At 40.6% G+C, this 22,501-nt stretch overlaps 1 protein-coding gene across 1 annotated transcript in view; it reads right to left on the bottom strand.

The window, feature by feature from the left end:
* LOC106096315 (uncharacterized) overlaps positions 1-22,501 on the bottom strand; it is a 63,856-nt gene that overhangs the window by 7,446 nt on the left and 33,909 nt on the right. The window contains exon 2 of the mRNA XM_013264001.2: positions 21,960-22,145. Coding sequence (XP_013119455.2) covers positions 21,960-22,145 — 186 coding nt within the window. The remainder of the gene's footprint in view (positions 1-21,959; positions 22,146-22,501) is intronic.

Genomic DNA, 22,501 nt, shown 5'->3' with positions numbered 1-22,501 from the left:
GGAATGATAAAACGAATATACCCCCATCCTATGGTGGAGGGTATAAAAATCAAATCTAAAACGGTAAAGTAAAAATGGAATACATTGACCAAATGGAAATTTTTCTTCCACTCCCCCAAGACTGAGACCAATTGTTGGTGAAAAAATGTTTAAATTGCAACAAATTAGCGCCACATGCAACTGGTGCACTCCATGCAGCAACACCGATACCGCCAACCGTTTCAAGTGTCACGGCACTCATTTGTATTCGAATGGTACCAAAATAAAGAAACCAGCGCAGCGTACATAGGTGTGACCCTAGTTTCTTAGATCCCCCCCGCCCAAAAGCGCCCCCTCCCAATGGCCGAAAGAAACCGCGTGCAAAATGTCTAAAGCTGAGATTTCTAGAAAACCATCAAAGCCCACCATTCACAAACTAATTTGCCAAGTCTAGTTTTCCTAAGAAAATCAACAACAACAAAATACCTCTTGAATTTTTCGTCGTTATTCACAGAACTCTTGAATTTTTGCACGGGCAATAAATTTAAATAATGCTGACATTACAGGCAACTGTTCGTTGACTGGCATACACATGCCCGGCGGCAGTGGATACCATTTCAAAAATTCCATAAGCGAACATTAATTTTATTTAATTTTTTGACTTTTCCATCTCGCTGTGAAAACGTCACAAATCGGTAAAAGTGATATGCCGTCACAAATCACTTGGAATCGCTTCGGACAGATAGGCAAATTACAGGGCCGCATATCACAAAATGTTGAGTGAAGTGTAAGTGGGCATAGGTGCAAAAGGTTGGACGAATGTAGATTTGAGAAATTCTTTCGTTTTACCTAATGGAGGGAATCAATCATAAAAAATCTTCATGACTAAAGAAACTAAAAATGCAAGGCAGAGAGATAGAATCAAAAAAACATGAGTAGCACTGGATTGAGTCAAGAGGGAAAATATTACTTTCCAAACAATGGCGCACGCTTGGATACCCAGGATTCCCTCAGGTCTTGAATATATACTTGAGAGTTAAAGGGAGTGTAATCCCAATCTTTCAACCACTGACTGGAAGATTGGTAGATTGTCTCCAGCTTGTACTCCAGCTGTCTCACAGACCTCAACAAGTCTGAAGGAGTTGTATCCTACGGATTCAACAAGTTGAAACTGAAGGTCTATAGAAGCGATGAGTTTGAAAAATCATAAGACGACTCAGCAGTTGTTGCTAATCACTTGAGGAGCCATCGACTACATCGTCAAGGTCGGGAGGATTTCAGAAGATTGAAAATCCCCCAGCCACGATCGAAATATGGGAGAGAAGGCATAAACACGGGACCCGACAAGCCATGTGTGGGTGGGTCATCCGGTTTGACTGTGCTCAAGGTGTGCGCCAGCGGAGAAGGACGGAGCTCAAAAAGTACTTCGTCAGCAGCAGCTAAGGTAGGTGAGTATAGGTTGAAAAAAGGGTGCGGGTATTAATCCACCCCATGCCACTATGGATATACACCTAAGCTATTGAAGTAATCGGCTTGTTGTGCACTCTAAATACTAAAAAAGTAACAACGAAAAAGAAAATCTAAGTTAGGAATTCCGTGCGACTTACAAAATCCTTAATTGTTTTCCATGCCACGCCCCTAAGTTGGTTAATGTCTGGTATTGTGTCCCCACCTAAGTGCCGGTATCTGTTAGACAACGGGCAATGACATAGGAAATTCGCAACCTTCACATCATCCTCCCCACATGCTATCACTTGCCGCATCGATTTAGCATAAGCGAGGTCCAAGTCCTATGTGTCCAGTTATGATACCGTCCTCCTTCTTCCTTCCTTTCAGTAATAGCATCGTCTTCTCACGATCTGGATCTCCCCACAGGATTTTCACCGAAAGTCTACGGGTTAACCAAGTCTATTGGCGGCAGTTTTCCATAGCACGCCCCTAAGTTGGTTAATTTTTGGTATTGTATGCCCACCTAAGCGCTATTGTCTTTTAACCGCGAAAGCCGGTAATGACATAAAAAATGCTTCTCATCATCTTTACCACAGGCATAAACGAGCTCGTAGTCCAATGTATCCTGAAATATCCTGATACCGAAAGCTTAACTGACCTGCTTGTTTTCTTTCAGTAGCCTTGTCTTCTCAAAATCCGGATCTCTCCATACGATTTTTTCGTCGTCCTGCCGACAGTTTCGCTATTCCGCAGTGTTAAATATGCGTTCGTAGCCCACACCCTTAACTTGGACTGCGTCTACCCGAAAGGCTTCAGGTTAACCAAGCTTATTTACGGCAGTTCTATGGCCTTCGCCACCAAATCGTCTGCTTTATTATTCCCAGTAACTCCGCTATGGCCAGCCACTCAAACGAGTCGGGTCGTGCCATCCTCAGACAAAGCTATAATCTCCGTCTTATACCCCGGAACTCTTCGTGATCTTACCGATCTGGTTGTTGTTGCCCTTGTGGCCTGTGCGCTGTCCGTAAATGTATTCATACTCGAAGTCCTCGGCCGGATCTCCGCCTGCAGGACCCTATTATGGTTAGGCAGTCTAAAACAAATCTAGGTGCATGGGTTTTCTATGTAGATCCCCAGACCCACTCTGTCCTCTACCTTTGATCCATCCGTGTAACATGGACTTCCAGATGGCAATACGAGGGCTCCGTCAATCCAAGACTGTGCCGCTGGCAGGTATCGATCGGAAACCTCTTCCATTCCTTCCAGGTTTCCTATCGTCGCCTCGTTTATAGCGCAATGGTATGAGCTGCTCCCATCGTCTTAAATCTCATAGCCACAGTGGGTGCCTCACACAAAATCTGTAAACGAATAGGTCGGAAACCTCGAATAGTCTCCAGTGCCGTAGTGGGCGTGGTCCTCATCGCTCCGCCTCTGTTATATGGTCCTTATGTTGAATTTTTTCTCCATAGCTGTTCACCAAACTACTGAAGCGTATGTAAGTATTGGTCTTATCACGCTACTGTACAGCCAGTGCACAATCCTCGGCTTCGGGCCCCATTTAGAGCCTACAGCCCATCTATATAGCGCCCAATATCTGTGAGCCTTCTCAGTATGGTCCTGAATGTGACACATTTGACCTTGTCAGATATGGAAACCGTCTTATTGAGGGTTCGTAGTGCGTCAAATTGTCCCACCTTCGTCTTCCTCATGAACAGGCATATTTTAGTCTTCTCTGGGTTAACATTGAGAATCCCTGGCTCTAGCCCAGTCATATGCAAGACGCTTTCGGCCCTTCTGCAAAGCTGGTTGGAATACTTAGCCCTAAGAAGTATTATTACATCGTCTGCATAGACGGGTCCTCAGTCGGCCTCCGCAATAGTCATTTATGGTGGTCACTTTTGCCATCGAACACTTAATTTTGCACTCAACAATCCCACGTTATAGACAAAAACATCGAAAATTTAAATTCTTAAACATTTCGGCAATAAAAATTACAATTAAATTCTTTCAATTTGAAAATCTTGCAACCGCAATCATTTTTTAATTAAATTTGTTTGTGTCATTGTTACTGTTTGTTTGTTTGTTTTTTATTCACCCGATTTATTCGTTTGGTGATATGTTATTCCAATCACGTTTTGTGGCTGCCAACTTTATTATGTTTTAGCCAACATTTTGCAACGACGTCCACAATTTTCAGATCATAAACAATTTTCAAAATCGTATGCTGTCGAATACTCGGGGCAGCAAGATTTTCATTCGCCAAAGGATGAGGGAAATCAAAAGTTTGCCTATCCACTATGCCAGCATAACGCCTCAAGTAGCATGGTGGCACGCACATTTTTTACTCAAACACTGCCGAACTGCAGCAGTAAACGAATTATGTTTACGCCAACATTCGGCCAACGTTTACTTTGGTTATGGCTATGGGGCTATATGACAGTTGGAAAGAAGAAATCACCTAAATGTGTGTAAGAGCAAATAAAATGCATTTTGATTTCAATCATAGTTAGATACGTGAGTATAGATGTGGATGTCTGTCTGTCTACTTGCCGAAAGACTAGAAATCTTGTAATTGTGGAAAACAACGACAACAATTGCCATTGGCCTGCACAGAATGAAGAAAATAGTGCTAGGTTTTCGGTGAGTAAATGAGTGGCTGTATCTGGTTGTGACCATAAATTGGAACCGGCATCAACCAAAATTCAAACAAATATATTCCCAAATTATGGCTTAACTCAACCGACAACATCAGCAACAACAATCAATTCACAACTCACAACTTTACGCACTTCTCCCAGCACCATCATCTTTCACAGCACTGCTTTGAGTTTGGGTAGTCACGATTGATTTTCAATGCCTAAGCAGCACCTCCACCATCACCACACGTTTAGCTGACGAAAAAGATCAATGGACTCAATTATCCAACTTCAACATGAAGAACGTGGACATTTAAAGATAGACATTCGCGCACTTGCTTGGCATAATTCACTGACATAGTGAGATAGTGCCAAATCCAAAAGGGTTGCCACTGTAATCCTTTGAGGCTTTTTGCAAAGACATGGACTTTGAGGGCGGGTTCATTTTATTCCTGAGCACTCATTGGCGTTACCAGCACTTTTTGTCAAAAATCTCGTAGTTTTCAAAATTGTGGGTTGGGCTAAACTGTTACTGTGGGTGCTCCGGGATAAGTCGTTGTGTCGGCCCCTCTCGGCTCCCATTAAGCCAAATTTGTTACCAACTCTTTTCGTACGGGCCATGTATTGTACGGTTGAAATTCTCTCACTTTCATCTTAGAATATAGAGCTTGGCTGGCCCTATAACCTATAGCTCTAAGGTAGCCGAGTAGAGTATCCGAGTAGAGTAACCTGAGTAGAGTAGCCGAGTAGAGTAGCCGAGTATAGTAGCCGAGTATAGTAGCCGAGTAGAGTAGCCGAGTAGAGTAGCCGAGTAGAGTAGCCGAGTAGAGTAGCCGAGTAGAGTAGCCGAGTAGAGTAGCCGAGTAGAGTAGCCGAGTAGAGTAGCCGAGTAGAGTAGCCGAGTAGAGTAGCCGAGTAGAGTAGCCGAGTGACTGTGGTCTACGCCATTATTCGGTGGAATGATATATCCCTTAAGTCCGCCATTCAATGAACCGTAGAAAAGGGATTTCAATAGGTGTTCATTCTGCAGTGTATGTCCCAATTTTTCATTGCGGGAGGCCATCGTAGAGCAGAGATTAGCATGTCCGCCTATGACGCTGAACGCCTTATTACCTATAGCTCTAAAGTAGCCGATTAGTGACTGTGGTCTGCGCCATTTTTCGGTGGAATGATAAAACCCTTAAGTTAGCCGTTCAATGAACTGAAGAAAAGGGTTTTCAATCGGTGTTCCTTTTGCAGTGTATGGCCCAATTTTTCGTTGTGGGATGCCATCGTACCGCAGAGATTAGCACGTCCGCCTATGACGCTGAACGCCTGGTTTCATACTCTGGCTAGAATCCGGTCTGCATCATTATTCGATGGAATTATATAACCCTTAAGCCCGCCGTCCAATGTACCGAGGACATGGGATTTCAATCGGTGTCCTTCTGCAGTGCATGGCCCTATTTTTCGCTGCCATATAGGAGGAGGCCATCCTAACGCAGAGATTAGCATGTCCGTCTATAGTGCTGAAAGCCTGGTTTCGAATCCTGGCGAGAACACCATAAAAGACTTGCAGCGGTGCTTACCCCCTCCTAATATTGGCGGCGACTTTTGTGAAGTACTATGCCGTATAAAAACTTCTCGCTCAAAGAGGTTTCGTACTGCTGCACCCTATTCGGACTCGGCTATAAAAAGGAGGCCCCTTATCATTGACCTGAAAATCAGTCAGCACTCATTGATATGTGAGAAGTTTGACCCTATTCCTAAACGGAATGGTCATTGGCAAATTTACAATTTGCATAGAAGTCTGCGATTGCTCGGGAGAGGCCTAACCATGTTCGGTGTTAAATGAGGCCTAACTATTTTCAGTGTTAGCTATCAGTCGACTGAGTTGCTCCGTTAGGTTCGCGACATTTGTTGTCCCATGCAGAATTTGTTTCGCCTAAGTAAGCTTTCTTATCCAGTTGGATTTCTAAATATTGGATCGACGTATTGTTTGTCCTCTACGATATACTTGTATACGGTATATCATGTTCCTTGTCGTAAAGAAGGCCAGCTCCATCTGCAAACGGTAAGAGTTCAGCCAGTTCTTTACCCATTTTTTGTCCTTTGAATTCGTCGGGCGTCTCAGTAGGCAGAATCTCATAGTAATATTCAAAATATCCGGTCTCAATACGGAGTTCTGCGTTACTTCTGATGTGATTCAAAATTTTCGCTCTTCTAAAAATCATAACTCAGTATTCTGTTATTTCCGTAATTTTGTTTCTTTAGATTGAATTGGACCATCGTATCGGAAACCTAGTACTGGGGCTGCCAGCTAACCGCTAGACCGGGCTTTCTTTATGGTAAAACTTTGGAAGATCTGCGAGCGCCGCCGTTGGCTATTCCTTTGGATCATCCGCTGCTGACACTATTGCATGGTCCCATCGTGTTCATGTTCGTATTCGAGCAATCGGGACACCCCCAGTTTGTGCTAATTTGTTGTTGTTCGCCCCGCATATTTTATTTCTGCGGTACCCATCATATCTGATAAGCTTTCGCCTATCCACCACCCTATCACAGAGTTATGCAGACATGCATCATTTTCATCAGATACGCCAGTACATTAAAATGCTCCCTGAATGCTCTTCGTCAGATCATCTGAGGCTTTTGAATGCTTTTCCTACATCCAGTGTAGCCAAAAGGATAACTGTTCTGGAATAATAATTTCTTTTGGCTAGCTGCCTCTACTAACTCCATGACATCTCCAAAAGTTCCGATTGTAGACTTTGGGTCCGGAAATGGGCTCGCCTACTTGACGATCCACGTAAATGAAAAAAGAACCATGTTCTGCGGTGTTACTCCTGAAATGTCTGGATTCTTTATGCAGAAGTACAGGAAGTGCCTTACAGGAAGTGCTATGGATCGAGAATGGCGTCACAACAACACCAAATGGTGACGAACAATGCTATAGCTGCCATAACAAGAGGCATGAATTTGGCTGTGGATTTGTGGTTAGTCGGAGACTGAACCACCTTGTCTCCAGGTTTACTTCGGTGCATGATAGGCCAGCCACAGTCCAACATAAAAGCCAAATTTGTTAACACCAGCCTTATTTTTGTCAATGCATCGACAGAAGCCAAGAACAAGAAGACTAAGGATATTTTGCACGATCGCATAGAGAGAGAGAGAATACGATCGCTGCCCCATCAAAGCAGCGAAGATAGGGAAGAAATATCTTTGGTTCCACAGTCAGAAAATATAGCCTCCACCACATTTTATCCGATAATGGTTGCAAACACAAATTTGCCCATGAACATTCAACTAACTTCTCACATATCATTGAGTGCTGTCCGATTCAAGTTTTAGGCTCAATGATAAGGGAACTCCTTTCTATGGCCGAGTCCGAACGGCGTGCCGCAGAGCTATATCTCTTTTGGAGAGAAGTTTTTACATGGCATGGTACCTCATAAATGTCGCCAGCATTAGGACGGGAAACCTCCGATGAAAAATCTTTTCTGATGTTCTCGCCAGGATTCGAACCCAAGCGTTTAGCATCGTAGGCGGACATACTAACCTCTACGCTACAGTGGCCTACCAATGGCATACTTCACTCAATTGTCCAAAAATGTTTGATAAAGACACTCCTTGCCTTGATTGTATAACGGCACATTGGCAAATCATTGCCCACTCCATATGAAATGTTTCCTTGGGTACCAGAAGCCTCCCCCCAAGAAATCCATGGTACGACCAAAAGTGTCAAAATGCTATTGAAATCAAGAATGTTGCATTCAAAGCAATCAGTTCATGTGGAGAGGTACCGGGAGAAAGTAGGGAGGAAAAACGTGTATTCCCCAGAAAGAAGATGAAAATAAAAAGACGTGAGTGTGAACGAATTGAGACGTATAGGAGTCAGAATGAAGTCCAGACATTCTACCAAAGAATCAAACATTAAACCGAGGGCTTTGTGCAGGCTCATCCTCCTGCAGAGGCAATGAAGGAAAACTGGTAACTGATACAAACAGTGTGCTGAGGATATGTAAAACAAGTAAAAGCGGGCTAAGTTCAACGAACCGAATCTTTGTCGAGGTATCTCTTTTTTTGGCAAACAAAGGTTAAAAGAAAAGAATTGCCCTTAAAGGGCTTAATTCTTATTCTTATTCCCTTAAAGGGCTTAATTCGAATAAGAATTAAGCCCTTTAAGGGCTCAAGAATTTAAATTGGGAGATCGGTTTATAGTTGAGCTGTATCAGGCTATTGACCGATTCAGACCATATTTGACATATATGTTGAAAGTCTTGAGAGAAGCCGTTGTACGCCCTCTAGAGGCTTAAGAAGTTAATATCCCAGATCGGTGTATATGGCAGCTACATCATATTATGGACCGATTTAAACCATATTTTTCACAGTTATTAGAAGTCATAACAAAACATGTCATGCCAAATTTCAGCCAAATCGGTTAAGAATAGCGCCATCTTGTGGCTCATGAAGTCAAAATCCAAGATCGGTTTATATGGCAGCGATTTTCAAAACATTAACCGATATGGCCCACAGTTATTAGAAGTCATAACAAAACATGTCATGTCAAATTTCAGCCAAATCGGATAAGAATTGCGCCATCTAGTGGCTCATGAAATCAAAATCCAAGATCGGTTTATATGGCAGCGATTTTCAAAACATTGACCGATATGGCCCATTTACAATTCCAATCGACTTACACTAATAAGAAATATTTTTGCAAAATTTCAAGCGGCTAGCTTTACTCCTCTGAAAGATAGTGTGCTTTCGACAGACTGACGGAGGACTGACGGACGGAAGATGGATGGACGTACGGCCATGTCTAGATCGGCTTAAAATGTCATGACGATCCAGAATTTATGTACTTTATGGGATCTTAGAAGACCATTTCGAGGAGTTACAAACCGAATGACGAAATAAGTGTACTCCCATTCTATGGTGGAGGGTATAAAAATATTTTACCTAACTGCTAGTAGCCAACGTTGGCGGCGAAGAATATAGCTCAGAACCAATCCGTGATGATGATGTAGAATGTTTAGCTCCTACTCATAACTGGCTTAGGTATATGTCCATAGTTGCATGAGGCGGATTATTATCCGCACCCTCTTTTCAAACTAACCTATTCTACCGCTTTGTCAGAATGAGATCCAAACTGAAAAACAACAAGGCAGCAGAAGCCGATGAGTTGCCCGCTGAACTATTTAAGACCGGAGGCGACACGCTGATAAGAAGTATGCATGAGCTTGTCCGATCCGTCTACCAATTTTGTATGAGGTCTGCTGTTATGACTTCCAACAGCTGTGCTTAATATGGCGCAAATCGTTACATAACCTGATATAGCTGCCATATATACCAATATTGAATCTTCACTTCCTGAGCCTCTAGAGGTCGCAGTTATTATTCAATTTAACTTAAATTTTCTACAACGGCTTCTCCCATGACCTTCAACATACATGTGAAATATGCTCTCAATCAATTTGCGATCGATTTTGCTTCTTTGCAAGGTGGAGTTCTTATCCGAATGGACTGAAATACTACACAACGACTTCCACAATATTTAGCATTCAATTCATTTATGGCCCGAATCGGGCTAATACTTTATATAGCTCCAATAGCCTAACAGTTATTATTCATTATTCTTTGTTTGCCTAAAAAGAGATACTGCGCAAAGAACTCGGCAGATGCTGTCCATGGTGGAGGGTATATAAGATTCCGCCCGGCCGAACTTAGCACGCTATTACTTGTTAGTTTCTGCCTTTAAAGAGAAACAGTGAAAAGAACTTGACAAAAGCAATCAATGGCGGATGGTGTACAAGATTCGGCCCCACCACACTTAGCTCGTTTTAACTTGATTTTACTTTAAGACGAAAAATTTTAAAACTGGTACAGAGTTGTTCCCTAATATTTTTTCGATAACGATTTAACGAAAATTAACCCTAAAGTCATCTCATGCTTATTTAGAAATTCAAAATTTTTGTTTGAATTGCCCAAAATAAAAAATTCTTAAACCAAAAGGATTTCAAAAATTTATACTCCTGCTCCATTCCTGCTCCCGGAAAAATAGGCTCCGCTCCGCTCCGAATCCCAGGTTGAAATCACCGACCGATATGTGTTGCCCTTCTAATATTCGTTTTGTGTCTCCAATTTCATTAAAAGTCTCTTCCTAGGCGTACAACACTTCAGAGGGTCACAGTACTACTTTATCGTGTGTTCAATGAGCTCAAATCCGAAAAATTCTCTTTGGCAACCCATATGGCACATACAAATTTGTGTTCACCTCATCAATTATGGGAAAATGATGCAATAACTTGAGTATTTAGTTATGTTTCCTTTGTCGTTCGTTGTCTTCGGCAAACATACAAATATGACCAACATACAAATCCGTTTGGCGAGAATAGAGTAATTAATTTAACGGTACGATTGCCTTCAATCTAAAGAAATAAATCCAAACAGACGCAACAAACCATAAACCAAGGCAAACAAAAAAAAATACAAAAATTAAAAAAAAACACGATCAACACTTGGAAATTTAAGACTCAATCAAAAAAGTATTAATTTGTTTTTGTATGTTGTGTGGTGCTGATTTTGGCTTTTTTGCTTCAATTAAACAACTTAATTCTTTAATATTATTTTTGTTTTTTTTTTCTCTAGTAAACTACAGTTTTTCGCTGTATATTTGTCGAAAAATGTTGCGTTTTTAATTATTAAATGCTCGCTTGCCTCAATTTTTTTGGTTGCTCGTTGTCTTCTGTTTTATGGGTAGTAAAGACAATTTTCGATTCATATTTTTAGATGGATGGAATAGTTTTTCACTAGTCACCACAACAGTCGTACATGCCACTATATGTGTCACTTGTAATTTGTTGCCTGTGAGATGGCCGTATGGTATAGTTTTAGCGAAAAAAAAAATCCAAAGCTTTTGCTATTGTTGCAATTATATTTGCTATCTATCGTCATATATAATTTGCCTATTACACGAAAAGGAAAATATCGATGTGCTCATGAACTAAAAATAACAAAAAATTAAATTTGGCCATTTTTTCCAACTCAGTGGATGTCGCACTAAATGTGAACAAATTTTAAGTTAGGAATTCCGTGCTACTTACAAAATCCTTAATTGTTTTCAATACCACTCCCCTAAGTTGGTTCATGTCAGATATTGTATCTCCACCTAAGTACCGGTATCTGTTGGTCGCGAAAGCCGTGCAATGACAAAGGAAATGCTCCGACTCCTCATCATCTTCCCCGCATGCCATACACATGCTATCACTTGCCGCACCGATTTTACATAAGTGAGCTCGTAGTCCTATGTGTCCCGTTATGATACCAATAGCTATACTGACCTCCCTCTTGCTTCCTTTCAGTAATAGCCTCGTCTTCTCATGATCTGGATTCCCCCCATAGGATTTTCACCGTCCTACCGACCGTTTCGCTGTTCCACAATGTTGCATGCGAAATGCTTCGGGTTAACCAAATTTATTGACGGCAGTCCTCTGGCCTTCACCGCCAAATCGTCTGCCCTTTCCGTTATGGCCCGGCACCGAAACGACGCGGATTTTCCGATTCTCAGAGAAGGCGTTTATCTCCTTCTTACATTGCAAGACTGTTCGTGACCTTTCCGTCCAGGTTGTTATTGCCGTTAAGGCAATTTTACTGTCGGTAAAGATGTTCAAACTCGACGTACTGGCGTTAGCACCACACCACTTCACGCATTCCGTGATCGCCCGGATCTCCTCCTGTAGGACCGTATTATGGTCAGGTAATCTAAAACAGATGTCAGTCCCTCGGTTTTCAATATAAACCTCCAGGCCCATTCTGTCCTTCAGCTTTGATCCATCCGTGTTACATGATCTTCCAGATGACAATACTAGGGTTCCATCAATCCAATATTGTGCCTCTGGCAGTAGTGCGTCGCACTCGAACTCCAGGTTCATCCAGGTATCCGATCGGAAACCTCTCCACTTCCTTCCAAGTTTCCCATCGTCGCCTCGTTTATACCGCGATGGTATGAGCTGCTCCCATCCTCAATCCATTCTCCCATCACCTTAAGTCCCATAGCCTTAGTGGCTGCCTCATACTTAATCTGTATGTCAATGGGTCGGATATCTAGAATAGTCTCCAGTGCCCTAGTGGGGGTGGTCCTCATAGCTCCGCTTATGTCAGGGCAACATATTCTCTGAACCTGTTGTATGGTCCTTATATTGGACTTTTTCTCCATAGCAGTCCACCAAACTACTGAGGCGTAAGTAAGTATTGGTCTAATACGCTCCTGTGGAGGCAGCGGACTATGCTAGGATTCAGGTCCCATTTCGAGCCTACGGCCCGTCTACATAGTGCCCAACATCTGTGAGCCTTCTCAGTACGCTCCTGAATGTGACACCTCCAATTCAGTTTCCTGTCCAAGATCACACCTAAGTATTTGACCTTGTCAGATATCGAAATCGTCTTATCGAGCAAATGTGATGCGTTAAATTCGCCCACCTTCGTCTTCCTCGTGAACAGGCACATTTCACTCTTCTCTGGGTTAACATTGAGATCTCTAGGTCTAGCCCAGTCATATGCCATATGCAAGACCCTTTCGGCCCTTTTGCAAAGCTCGTTCGGATCCTTACCTCTTAGAAGTTTTATAACATCGTCTGCGTAGCAGACGGGTTCAAATCCCTCCTCAGTCAGCATCCGTAATAGGTCATTTATGGTGGTCATCCATAGGAGTGGCGATAAAATGCCTCGCTGTGGCGTGCCCTGTGCCACTTTCTCCCTTATATTTATGCCATTGGACACACCGTTTATTCACCTGTTCCTTAGCATATGGTTTATCCAGTTGTTAAAAGCCCCCTCGATGTCAATGCATACCACCAGTATGTACGTTTTGGCATCGAACGATTCTTCTACTTTATGCACAACCTCGTGGAGGGCAGTCTTCACCGACCTTCCCTTGACATAGGCATGCTGTTTGTATTTGAGCAGTTCGCTGGATGTCATACTCTTTATCATGGTGTCCACAACACGTTCGATGGTTTTGAGTAGAAAGGACGTAAGGCTTATGGCCTTGCCTTGCCTTGCCGGGCTTAGGTATAAACACCACCCTTGCCTCCTCCCAGGCTTTTTGAGTATATGAAAGTCCCAGGCACGCTGTGATAAATTTGGCCAGACGAGGCGCCAGATAGTCTGCCTCTTTCTGTAGTAATCGCCGGAAATACCCAACAGGTCCAGGTGACTTAAATGGTTTGAAGCTCCTCAAGGATTCTTTCGCCATAAAATCCTCAAGCCTCAACATGTCCTCCGTTGTCTGTGCTCTCACTTCCGTTTCATCTACCAAAGTTTTAGTTTGGGCATAGGTTTTTGAGAGAAAATTTTTTATCTTGGAGGCGTCATTAACGCTATCGACCCTTTCGCAGCTTTTATGGGCTTTAGACTCTTTCTCGGGAGATCGGTCTAAAGGGCAGCTATATCTAAATATAGTCCGCTTTGAACCATATTTGGGTCAAATGTTGGTAGGCCTAAAACTACTCATTGCTTAAATTTTCATCAAAATCGGATGAAAAATTAAGTTTTTATGGGCATTAAACCCTTTATCGGGGATCGATCTATATAGTAGCTATATCCAAATATGGTCCGATTTGGCCCGTTCAAGAACTTTCCCAGTGTACATCAAAAAGACGTTCCTGTGCCAAATTTTAGCTCAATATCTCAATTTTTGAAACCTTTAGAGTGATTACAACAGACGGACGAACAGACGGACAGATACTCGGACATCGTTAAATCATCTTAGAATTTTATGACGATCCGAACTATATGTACTTTGTAGGGACGGAGATTGATATTTCGATATCCTACAGTGGTGGGTATATACATGAAATAATAACTTTTTATGAGAAAGTTTCTTGACAACTATTAAAAAGTCTTGAAAGCTTTTTGAAGGGAGAAATTTTAAATTTGGTGTTGTATGTTACATACGTGAGTTCTTCTTTATCATTCTAGTATTTCATCAAAGCTTTCAACTTTAGTACATAAATATTTAGAATATTGTAAACAAGTCATAAACATTTATTGATACCCATTATAATGTCTGGCATCTTGTCTATTATACACTTTGGTATTCATATGTACATAGTGCATCCAGCACCTCATTCAAATAGTTCGATATTTTACACAAAAAATTTAATATTTGCTGAGAATTTTTATGAATAAAATAATGCTATCCATATAAGCAATTGTTTCATAATGTTCTCCCCTTCAATTGTAAATGCCATTTTAAAATCGACATGCACCCCCATCAAAGTTGATAAATATCATTTAAACAGTTTTAACAAACCTTGCTAAGACAATTTACTCAGCCGATGATTAGTCCACATGAACTGCGCAATTCCTTATGTAATGCATATTAATCAAAATTAATGTATTGTTCATTAAGAGACTGTACTGTCATAGAATAATATAGGGTGGGGAAGAGTGAAGCTAATGATTGTATGTAACAAGGGGATGGATCATTAATTTAAGTTAAGGTTCGGCCATAGTGAATCACATGTACCCTGCACCATGGATCGCATATGCCAAATTCTGAGGACAATGTTTGGGAAGTCATAAATGAAAACCTATGCAAAATGTTTGTAAAATGGAATAAAAATTACATTAACTAGGTACTCAAGAAGTGGATGATGGGTTATGTGAACAATATCTCAATACTATATCACATTTCTTACGGCAATATTAAAAAACCCGCTGCAGCAGAACAACTCTTACGAATAGAAAGAAAAGCAAACCTGCAGAAAAAATCCTTCGATGAATAGCATAACGAATCAGCCGAAAAATCCTGCGACGAAGAGAAGAACAAACCAGCGGCAAAAATTTTACGATGAATAGAAGAACGAACCAGCGGCAAAAATTCTACGACGAAAAATCAATGATCAGTGAAGTCAAGAATTCAGTAACGCACAAGAAAAAATCCCCATGGATTCAAGGGAAATGATGAAGCAAGAAATAATTTTACGACGAATAGAAGAGCAATAGAGGAAATCCTTCGACGAATAGAAGAACGAATATGCCAAAAAATCCCACTACGAAGAGAAGAACGAACCAGCGACAAAAATTCTAAAAAAAGAACGAAACAGGAAAAAATACTACGACGAAAAAAAAAAACGAAATAGCGAAGAAAGTATCGAAACCAAATCAATGATCAGTGAAGTCAAGCGACAAAACAACCTTTTACAACAAAATGCCAGGCCCTCCGAATTCTGCAACGCACAAGGAAATATCCTCATGGATTCCAGGGAAATGTTGAAGCAGGAAAAAATCTTACGACGAATAGAAGAACAAACCAGCGGAGGAAAGCCGTCGACGAAGAGAAGAACATACCAGCGACAAAAATTCTACGATGAATAGAAGAACGAATCAGCGAAAAAATTCTACAACGAAAAAAAAACGAAACAGCGGAGAAAGTGACGAAACTAAATCAATGATCAGTGAAGTCAAGAACAATGCACAAGAAAAAATCCTCATGGATTCAAGGGAAATATTGAAGCAGGAAAAAATCTTGCGACGAATAGAAGAGCAAACCAGCGAAGCAAAAAAAAAAAAATTCCCACGACAAAGAGAAGAACGAACCACCGGCAAAAATTCTTCGACGAATAATAGAACGAATCTGGAAAAAAGCCAATGATTGCATGTAACTAGAGAATGGATCATTAATTCAAGTTAAGGTTCGGCCAGAGTAAATCTCATGTAACCTGCACCATGGATAGCAAGTTCTGCAGACAATTCTTTAGCAGCCATGAATGAAAACCTAGGCAAAATTGATGTAAAATGGAATAAAAATTACATTAACTGTTGCTGTTGTTGTAGCAGTGTGTTGTACACTGAGGCGGCAGCCCTTGCCGATGGAGAACTCCATCGGGTCAATCCGGTACGTACAACCGGGTTATGGGAACAATATCTCAATAGTATATCACACTTCTTTCGGTAACATTAAACAAATAAAAGCGTGCTAAGTTCGGCCGGGCCGAATCTTATATACCCTCCACAATGGATCGCATTTGTCGAGTTCTTTTCCCGGCATCTCTTCTTAGGCAAAAAAAGTATACAAGAAAAGATTTGCTCTGCTATTAGAGCGATATCAAGATATGGTCCGGTTTGGACCACAATTAAATTATATGTTGGAGACCTGTGTAAAATGTCAGCCAATTCGAATAAGAATTGCGCCCTTTGTGGGCTCAAGAAGTAAAATAGAGAGATCGATTTATATGGGAGCTGTATCGGCCTATAGACCAATTCAGACCATAATAAACACACATGTTAATGGTCATGAGAGAATCCGTCGTACAAAATTTCAGGCAAATCGGATAATAATTGCGACCTCTAGAGGCTCAAGAAGTCAAGATCCCAGATCGGTTTATATGGCAGCTATATCAGGTTATGAACCGATTTGAACCATACTCGGCACAGTTGTTGGGTATCATAACAAAACACGTCGTGCGAAATTTCATTCAAATCGGATAAGAATTGCGCCCTCTAGAGGCTCAAGAAGTTAAGACCCAAGATCGGTTTATATGACAGATATATAAAGTTATGGGCCGATTTGAACCATACTTGGCACAGTTGTTGGTTATCATAACAAAACACGTCGTGCAAAATTTCATTCCAATCGGATAAGAATTACGCACTCTAGAGGCTCAAGAAGTCAAGACCCAAGATCGGTTTATATGGCAGCTATATCAGGTTATAAACCGATTTGAACCATACTTGGCACAGTTGTTGGATATCATAACAAAACACGTCGTGCACAATTTCATCCCAATCGGATAAGAATTGCGCACTCTAGAGGCTCAATAAGTCAAGACCCAAGATCTGTTTATATGGCAGCTATATCAAAACATGGACCGATATGGCCCATTTACAATACCAACCGACCTACACTAATAAGAAGTATTTGTGTAAAATTTCAAGCGGACGGACGGACAGACGGACGGACATGGCTAGATCGACATAAAATTTCACGACGATCAAGAATATATATACTCTATGGGGTCTCAGACGAATATTTCGAGTAGTTACAAACAGAATGACGAAATTAGTATACCCCCATCTTATGGCGGAGGGTATAAAAAACCAGTAAGTAAGGGCAAAAGTCGGGCGGTGCCGACTGTATAGCTATATCCAATTCTGAACCAATTTTGTTGGACCTCGGCGAGCAAATATGTTCAAACTATAATAACTACGGTGGACAAATGACAACATTATTGCAAATTGCCCAAAATCGGACGAATATATATATATATGGGAGCTATATTCAAATCTGAACCGATTTCGAGCAAACTTCTCAGATAATGTGGTAGTCGTCGGGGAAAGCATTTTGCAAAATTTTGGCAAGATTGGTCAATAAATGCGCTTGCAGTGGCTCTTAAAGTGAAAATCGGGCGATATACATATATGACAGCTATATCTAAATCTGAACCGATTTCCATGAAATTCACCAGTAATATTGAGAGTCAAGAGAAAATCCCTCCCGCCGAATTTCGAGAAAATCTGTTAACAACAAATCATTTTATTGCAATATTACTGGAAATCGGGCAAACATATATATGGGAGCTATATCTAAATCTGAACCGATTATGACCAAACCCTATGTATATTGTGGTAGCCTTTGAGGAAAGCGTTTTGCAATATGTTGGCAAGATTGGTCAATAAATGTGCTTGCAGGGGCTCTAGGAGTGAAAATATGGCGATATATACATATGAGAGCTATATCTAAATCAGGACCGATTTTCATGAAATTCATCAGTAATGTCGACAATCGAAAAAAAACCTTCCTGCCAAATTTCGAGAGAATCGGTTAACAAATGACGATTTTATTGCATTATTACTGAAAATCCGACGAACATAAGGGTGATTTTTTTGAGGTTAGGATTTTCATGCATTAGTATTTGACAGATCACGTGGGATTTCAGACATGGTGTCAAAGAGAAAGATGCTCAGTATGCTTTGACATTTCATCATGAATAGACTTACTAACGAGCAACGCTTGCAAATCATTGAATTTTATTACCAAAATCAGTGTTCGGTTCGAAATGTGTTCAAATTTTGACAAATTTTGTTCAGCGATGAGGCTCATTTCTGGTTGAATGGCTACGTAAATAAGCAAAATTGCCGCATTTGGAGTGAAGAGCAACCAGAAGCCGTTCAAGAACTGCCCATGCATCCCGAAAATGCACTGTTTGGTGTGGTTTGTACGCTGGTGGAATCATTGGACCGTATTTTTTCAAAGATGCTGTTGGACGCAACGTTACGGTGAATGAACACATTTCGAACCGAACACTGATTTTGGTAATAAAATTCAATGATTTGCAAGCGTTGCTCGTTAGTAAGTCTATTCATGATGAAATGTCAAAGCATACTGAGCATCTTTCTCTTTGACACCATGTCTGAAATCCCACGTGATCTGTCAAATACTAATGCATGAAAATCCTAACCTCAAAAAAATCACCCTTTATATATGGGAGCTATATCCAGATCTCAACCGATTTTTTCCAATTTCAGTAGGCTTCGTCTCTAGCCCGAAAAACATGCCTATACCAAATTTGAAGGCGATCGGATGAAAAGTGCGACCTGTACTTTGTACACAAATTAACATGGACAGACAAACGGACGGACAGACAGACGGACATAGCTAAATCGAATCAGAAAGTGATTCTGAGTCTATCGGTATACTTATCAATGGGTCCATCTCTCTCCCTTTTGGGTGTTACAAACTATTTCACTAAGTTATGATACCCTGTACCACAGTAGTGGTATAGGGTATAAAAAGCCGCACCAGAAGAACTCTTACGAATAGAAGAGCAAACCAGCAGAGGGATTCCTTCGACGAATAGAAGAACGAATCAGCAGAAAAAACCTACGACGTAGAAAAGAAGGAACCAGCGGCAAAAATCACACGACGAGTAAAAGAACGAATTACCGAAAAACATTCTACTACGAAAAAAGAAAAACGAACCATCGGAGAAAGTAAAGAATCTAAATCAATGACCACAAGGTTTATCTCAGGTATCCGATTGGAAACCTTGAAGGAAGGGAAGAGGTTTCCGATCGGATACCTGAGATGAACCTTGAGGTCAAGCTCGAGGCACTGCTGACATAGGCCCAGTCTTGGATTGACGGAACCCTAGTATTGCCTTCTGCAAGATCATTTTACAAGGTTGGATTAAAGCTAGAGGATAAAGTTGGTCTGGGGGTCAACATTGAGAACCCAGAACTGAGATCTGTTTTAGACTGCCAGACCATGATACGGTCCTGCAGACGGAGATCCGAGCGATCATGGAATGCATGCTTCCACCATTGCCCAGCTCACTAATTTGTGAGTAATTCGCTGAGTAAATACGTATGCCTATTTTATAATGTAAGTCGTTGTAGCAAACATCCCTGTTTTCTTTGTATACATAGCTGCCATATAAACAAATCTTCCGAGTGTACTTCTTGCCCTCTAGAGGGCGCAATTATTAAACGATTTGGCTGAAATTTTACAAATGTTTGGTTATAACTCCCAACACTCGTGCCACGTATGTTCCATCTCGGTCCTCCATCTGAACTAGCACGCACATAAACCGATCTTCAGAGTTGACTTCTTGAGCAACTATAAGGCAATGCGATCAATGGTGGAGGGTAGGAAAATAAGATTCTGCCAGGCCGAACTTAACGCACATTTACTTGTTATACCCACCACCGTAGGATAGGGGGTATATTCATACAGTCATTCCGTTTGAAACACATCGAAATATTAACTTCCGACCCTACAAAGTATATATATTTCGGATCGTCGTAAAATTCTAAGATGATTTAACGATGTCCGTGTGTCTGCCCGTCCGTCTGTTGTAATCCTTCTATAGACTTCAAAAATTGAGATATTGAGCTGAAATTTGGCACAGATACGTCTTTTTGACGCACGCTGGTTAAGCTCTTGAAGGGGCCTAATCGGACATAATTTGGATATAGCTGCTATATAGACCGATTTTCCGATAAAAGGTCTAATGCCCATAAATGCTTAATTTTTCATCCGATTTCGCTTTATTTTTCATTTGAAATAGTAAGAAGTTTTAGGCCTCCCGACATCTGATCGAAATATAGTCCACATCTGACTATGTATATATATAGCTGTCATATATACCGATCTGCCGATTAAGCGTTTGAAGCCCCTAAAAGCTTTATTTATTCCCGATTTCGCTGAAATATGAAACAGAGGGTTATCTTAGGCCTCCTGATACCTGACCTAAAGATGGACTATATTTAGGTATTAATCTCCAGATAAAGGGTCTTAAGCCTATAAAAGCTTTAGTTTTTGAACGATTTCGCTGAAATTTGAAACATTGAGTAGTTCTAGGACTCCTAATATAGGACCCAAATATGGTTTAGATTGGATTATATTTAGATAAAGCTGCCATATAGACCGATCTGTCGATAAAGGGTCTGAAGCCCATAAAAGTTTCATTTATTCCCCGATTTCACTGAAATTTTAAACAGAGGGTTATCTTAAGCCTCCTGATATCTGACCTAAATATGGATTTGATCGGTCCATATTTAGATATAGCTACCATATATACCGATCTGCCGATTAAGGGGTTTAAAGCCCCTTAAAGCCTTATTTATTATCCGATTTCGCTAAAATTTAAAACAAAGGGTTATCTTAAGTCTCCCGATATCTGAACTAAATATGGATTTGATCGGTCAATATTTAGGTATAGCTGCCATATAGACCGATCTGCCTATAAAATGTCTGAAGCCCATAAAAACATTATTTTTCATGCGATTTTGCTGAAATTTGAAACAGTGAGTAGTTTTAGGCCTTCCGACATCTTACCCACACATAGCTCATATCGGACTATATTTATATATAGCTTCCATATAGACCGATCTGCCGATAAAGGATCTGAAGCCCATAAAAGCTTTATTTATTACCCGATTTCGCTGAAATTTAAAATAGAGAGTTATCTTAAGCCTCCTGATATCTGACCCAAATAAGGGTCAAATCGGACTATATTTAGGTGTAGCTGCCATATAGACCGATCTGCCTATAAAATGTCTGAAGCCCATAAAAACTTTATTTTTCATCCGATTTTGCTGAAATTTGAAACAGTGAGTAGTTTTAGGCCTCCCGACATCTGACCCACACATGGTTCATATCGGACTATATTTCGATATACCTGCCCTATAGACCGATCTGCCGATAAAGATCTGAAGCCCATAAAAGCTTCATTTATTACCAGATTTCACTGAAATTTGAAACAGATTGTTATCTTTAGCTTCCTGATATCTGATCTAAATATGGATCAAATTGGTCTATATTTAGGCATAGCCGATATATAGACCGATCTCCAGATAAAGGGTCTATAGCCCACAAAAGCTTTATTTTTTGACCGATTTCGCTGAAACTCTAAACAGTGAGTAGTTTTAGGTCTCCCGACATCTGACCCACACATGGTTCATATCGGACTATATTTAGATATAGCTGTCATATAGACCGATCTGCCGATTAAGGGTCCGAAGCCCATAAAATCTTTATTTATTACCCGATGTTGTTGACATTTGAAAACAAACTTCAACAGTGACTTATATTTATTAGACCACTCAATATCCGTGTCGAATTTGGGTGCATTCACCGGATGTGACGAAAGGGTGTTTTCATATATACCCGAGGTGGTTGGTATCCAAAGTTCGGCCCGGCCGAACTTGATGCCTTTTTACTTGTTTTGCCTATGGAACAAGCAACGTATATTACAAATTTTCGACAAAAAATTTTATTTTTTAAACGCTATTTAGGAAACTTGAATTTCTATTGCAATGAGATAATGAATAAATTTTTATTTCAGAAATAACTTTTTGATTTAAAGCAAATATTATTGATTTTTGCCATTCATTCATTGTCCAACTTACCTTCCTGCACAAGTTTCTTGCACACGGGTCTGGCATTCACTGACCTTACACCCGCCGTATAGGTGCAGTTGACATAGCTCCAATAGCGTTGTTGCTCTGTAATGGCACTGGGATTGAAGGGGTCATTACAGAATTCCCCATTGGAGACATCTGTGGCACAGCGCCAGCACTTTAAAACGGCATCGGCTGAAAGAAAAAAATACAAAAAAAAAAAAATTATTTAATTAAATTAAATTTATTGTTTAAATAAAGGAAGTTATAAAAACTGGATCTGTGATTTTCCCTGGTGTGCTTACATTTTTTAATAAAGAAGCTTTAACTATTTGCTAGGGAATGTTACTCATATTCCCCACTATTTTTCTAACTCTATATGAAATCATTGTTTTAGACCTGTTACTGATGATGATGATGATGACATTTCACACATGATGCCATGCTCATTTTAATGAAATCTCAATTATTTAGTTAGAATTCTGTATTCTTCCATAATAATTATTTTGATAAATGCTTTTAATCGCTCACCTCCTCCCTCAGTTGGTTAC

This window comes from Stomoxys calcitrans, chromosome 3 (genome assembly GCF_963082655.1).
Source record: "Stomoxys calcitrans chromosome 3, idStoCalc2.1, whole genome shotgun sequence".
In the NCBI taxonomy this organism is placed as follows: Eukaryota; Metazoa; Arthropoda; class Insecta; order Diptera; family Muscidae; genus Stomoxys; species Stomoxys calcitrans.
Note: the sequence above shows the minus strand (reverse complement) of the source record. Positions and strands in the feature narration are given on the sequence as shown.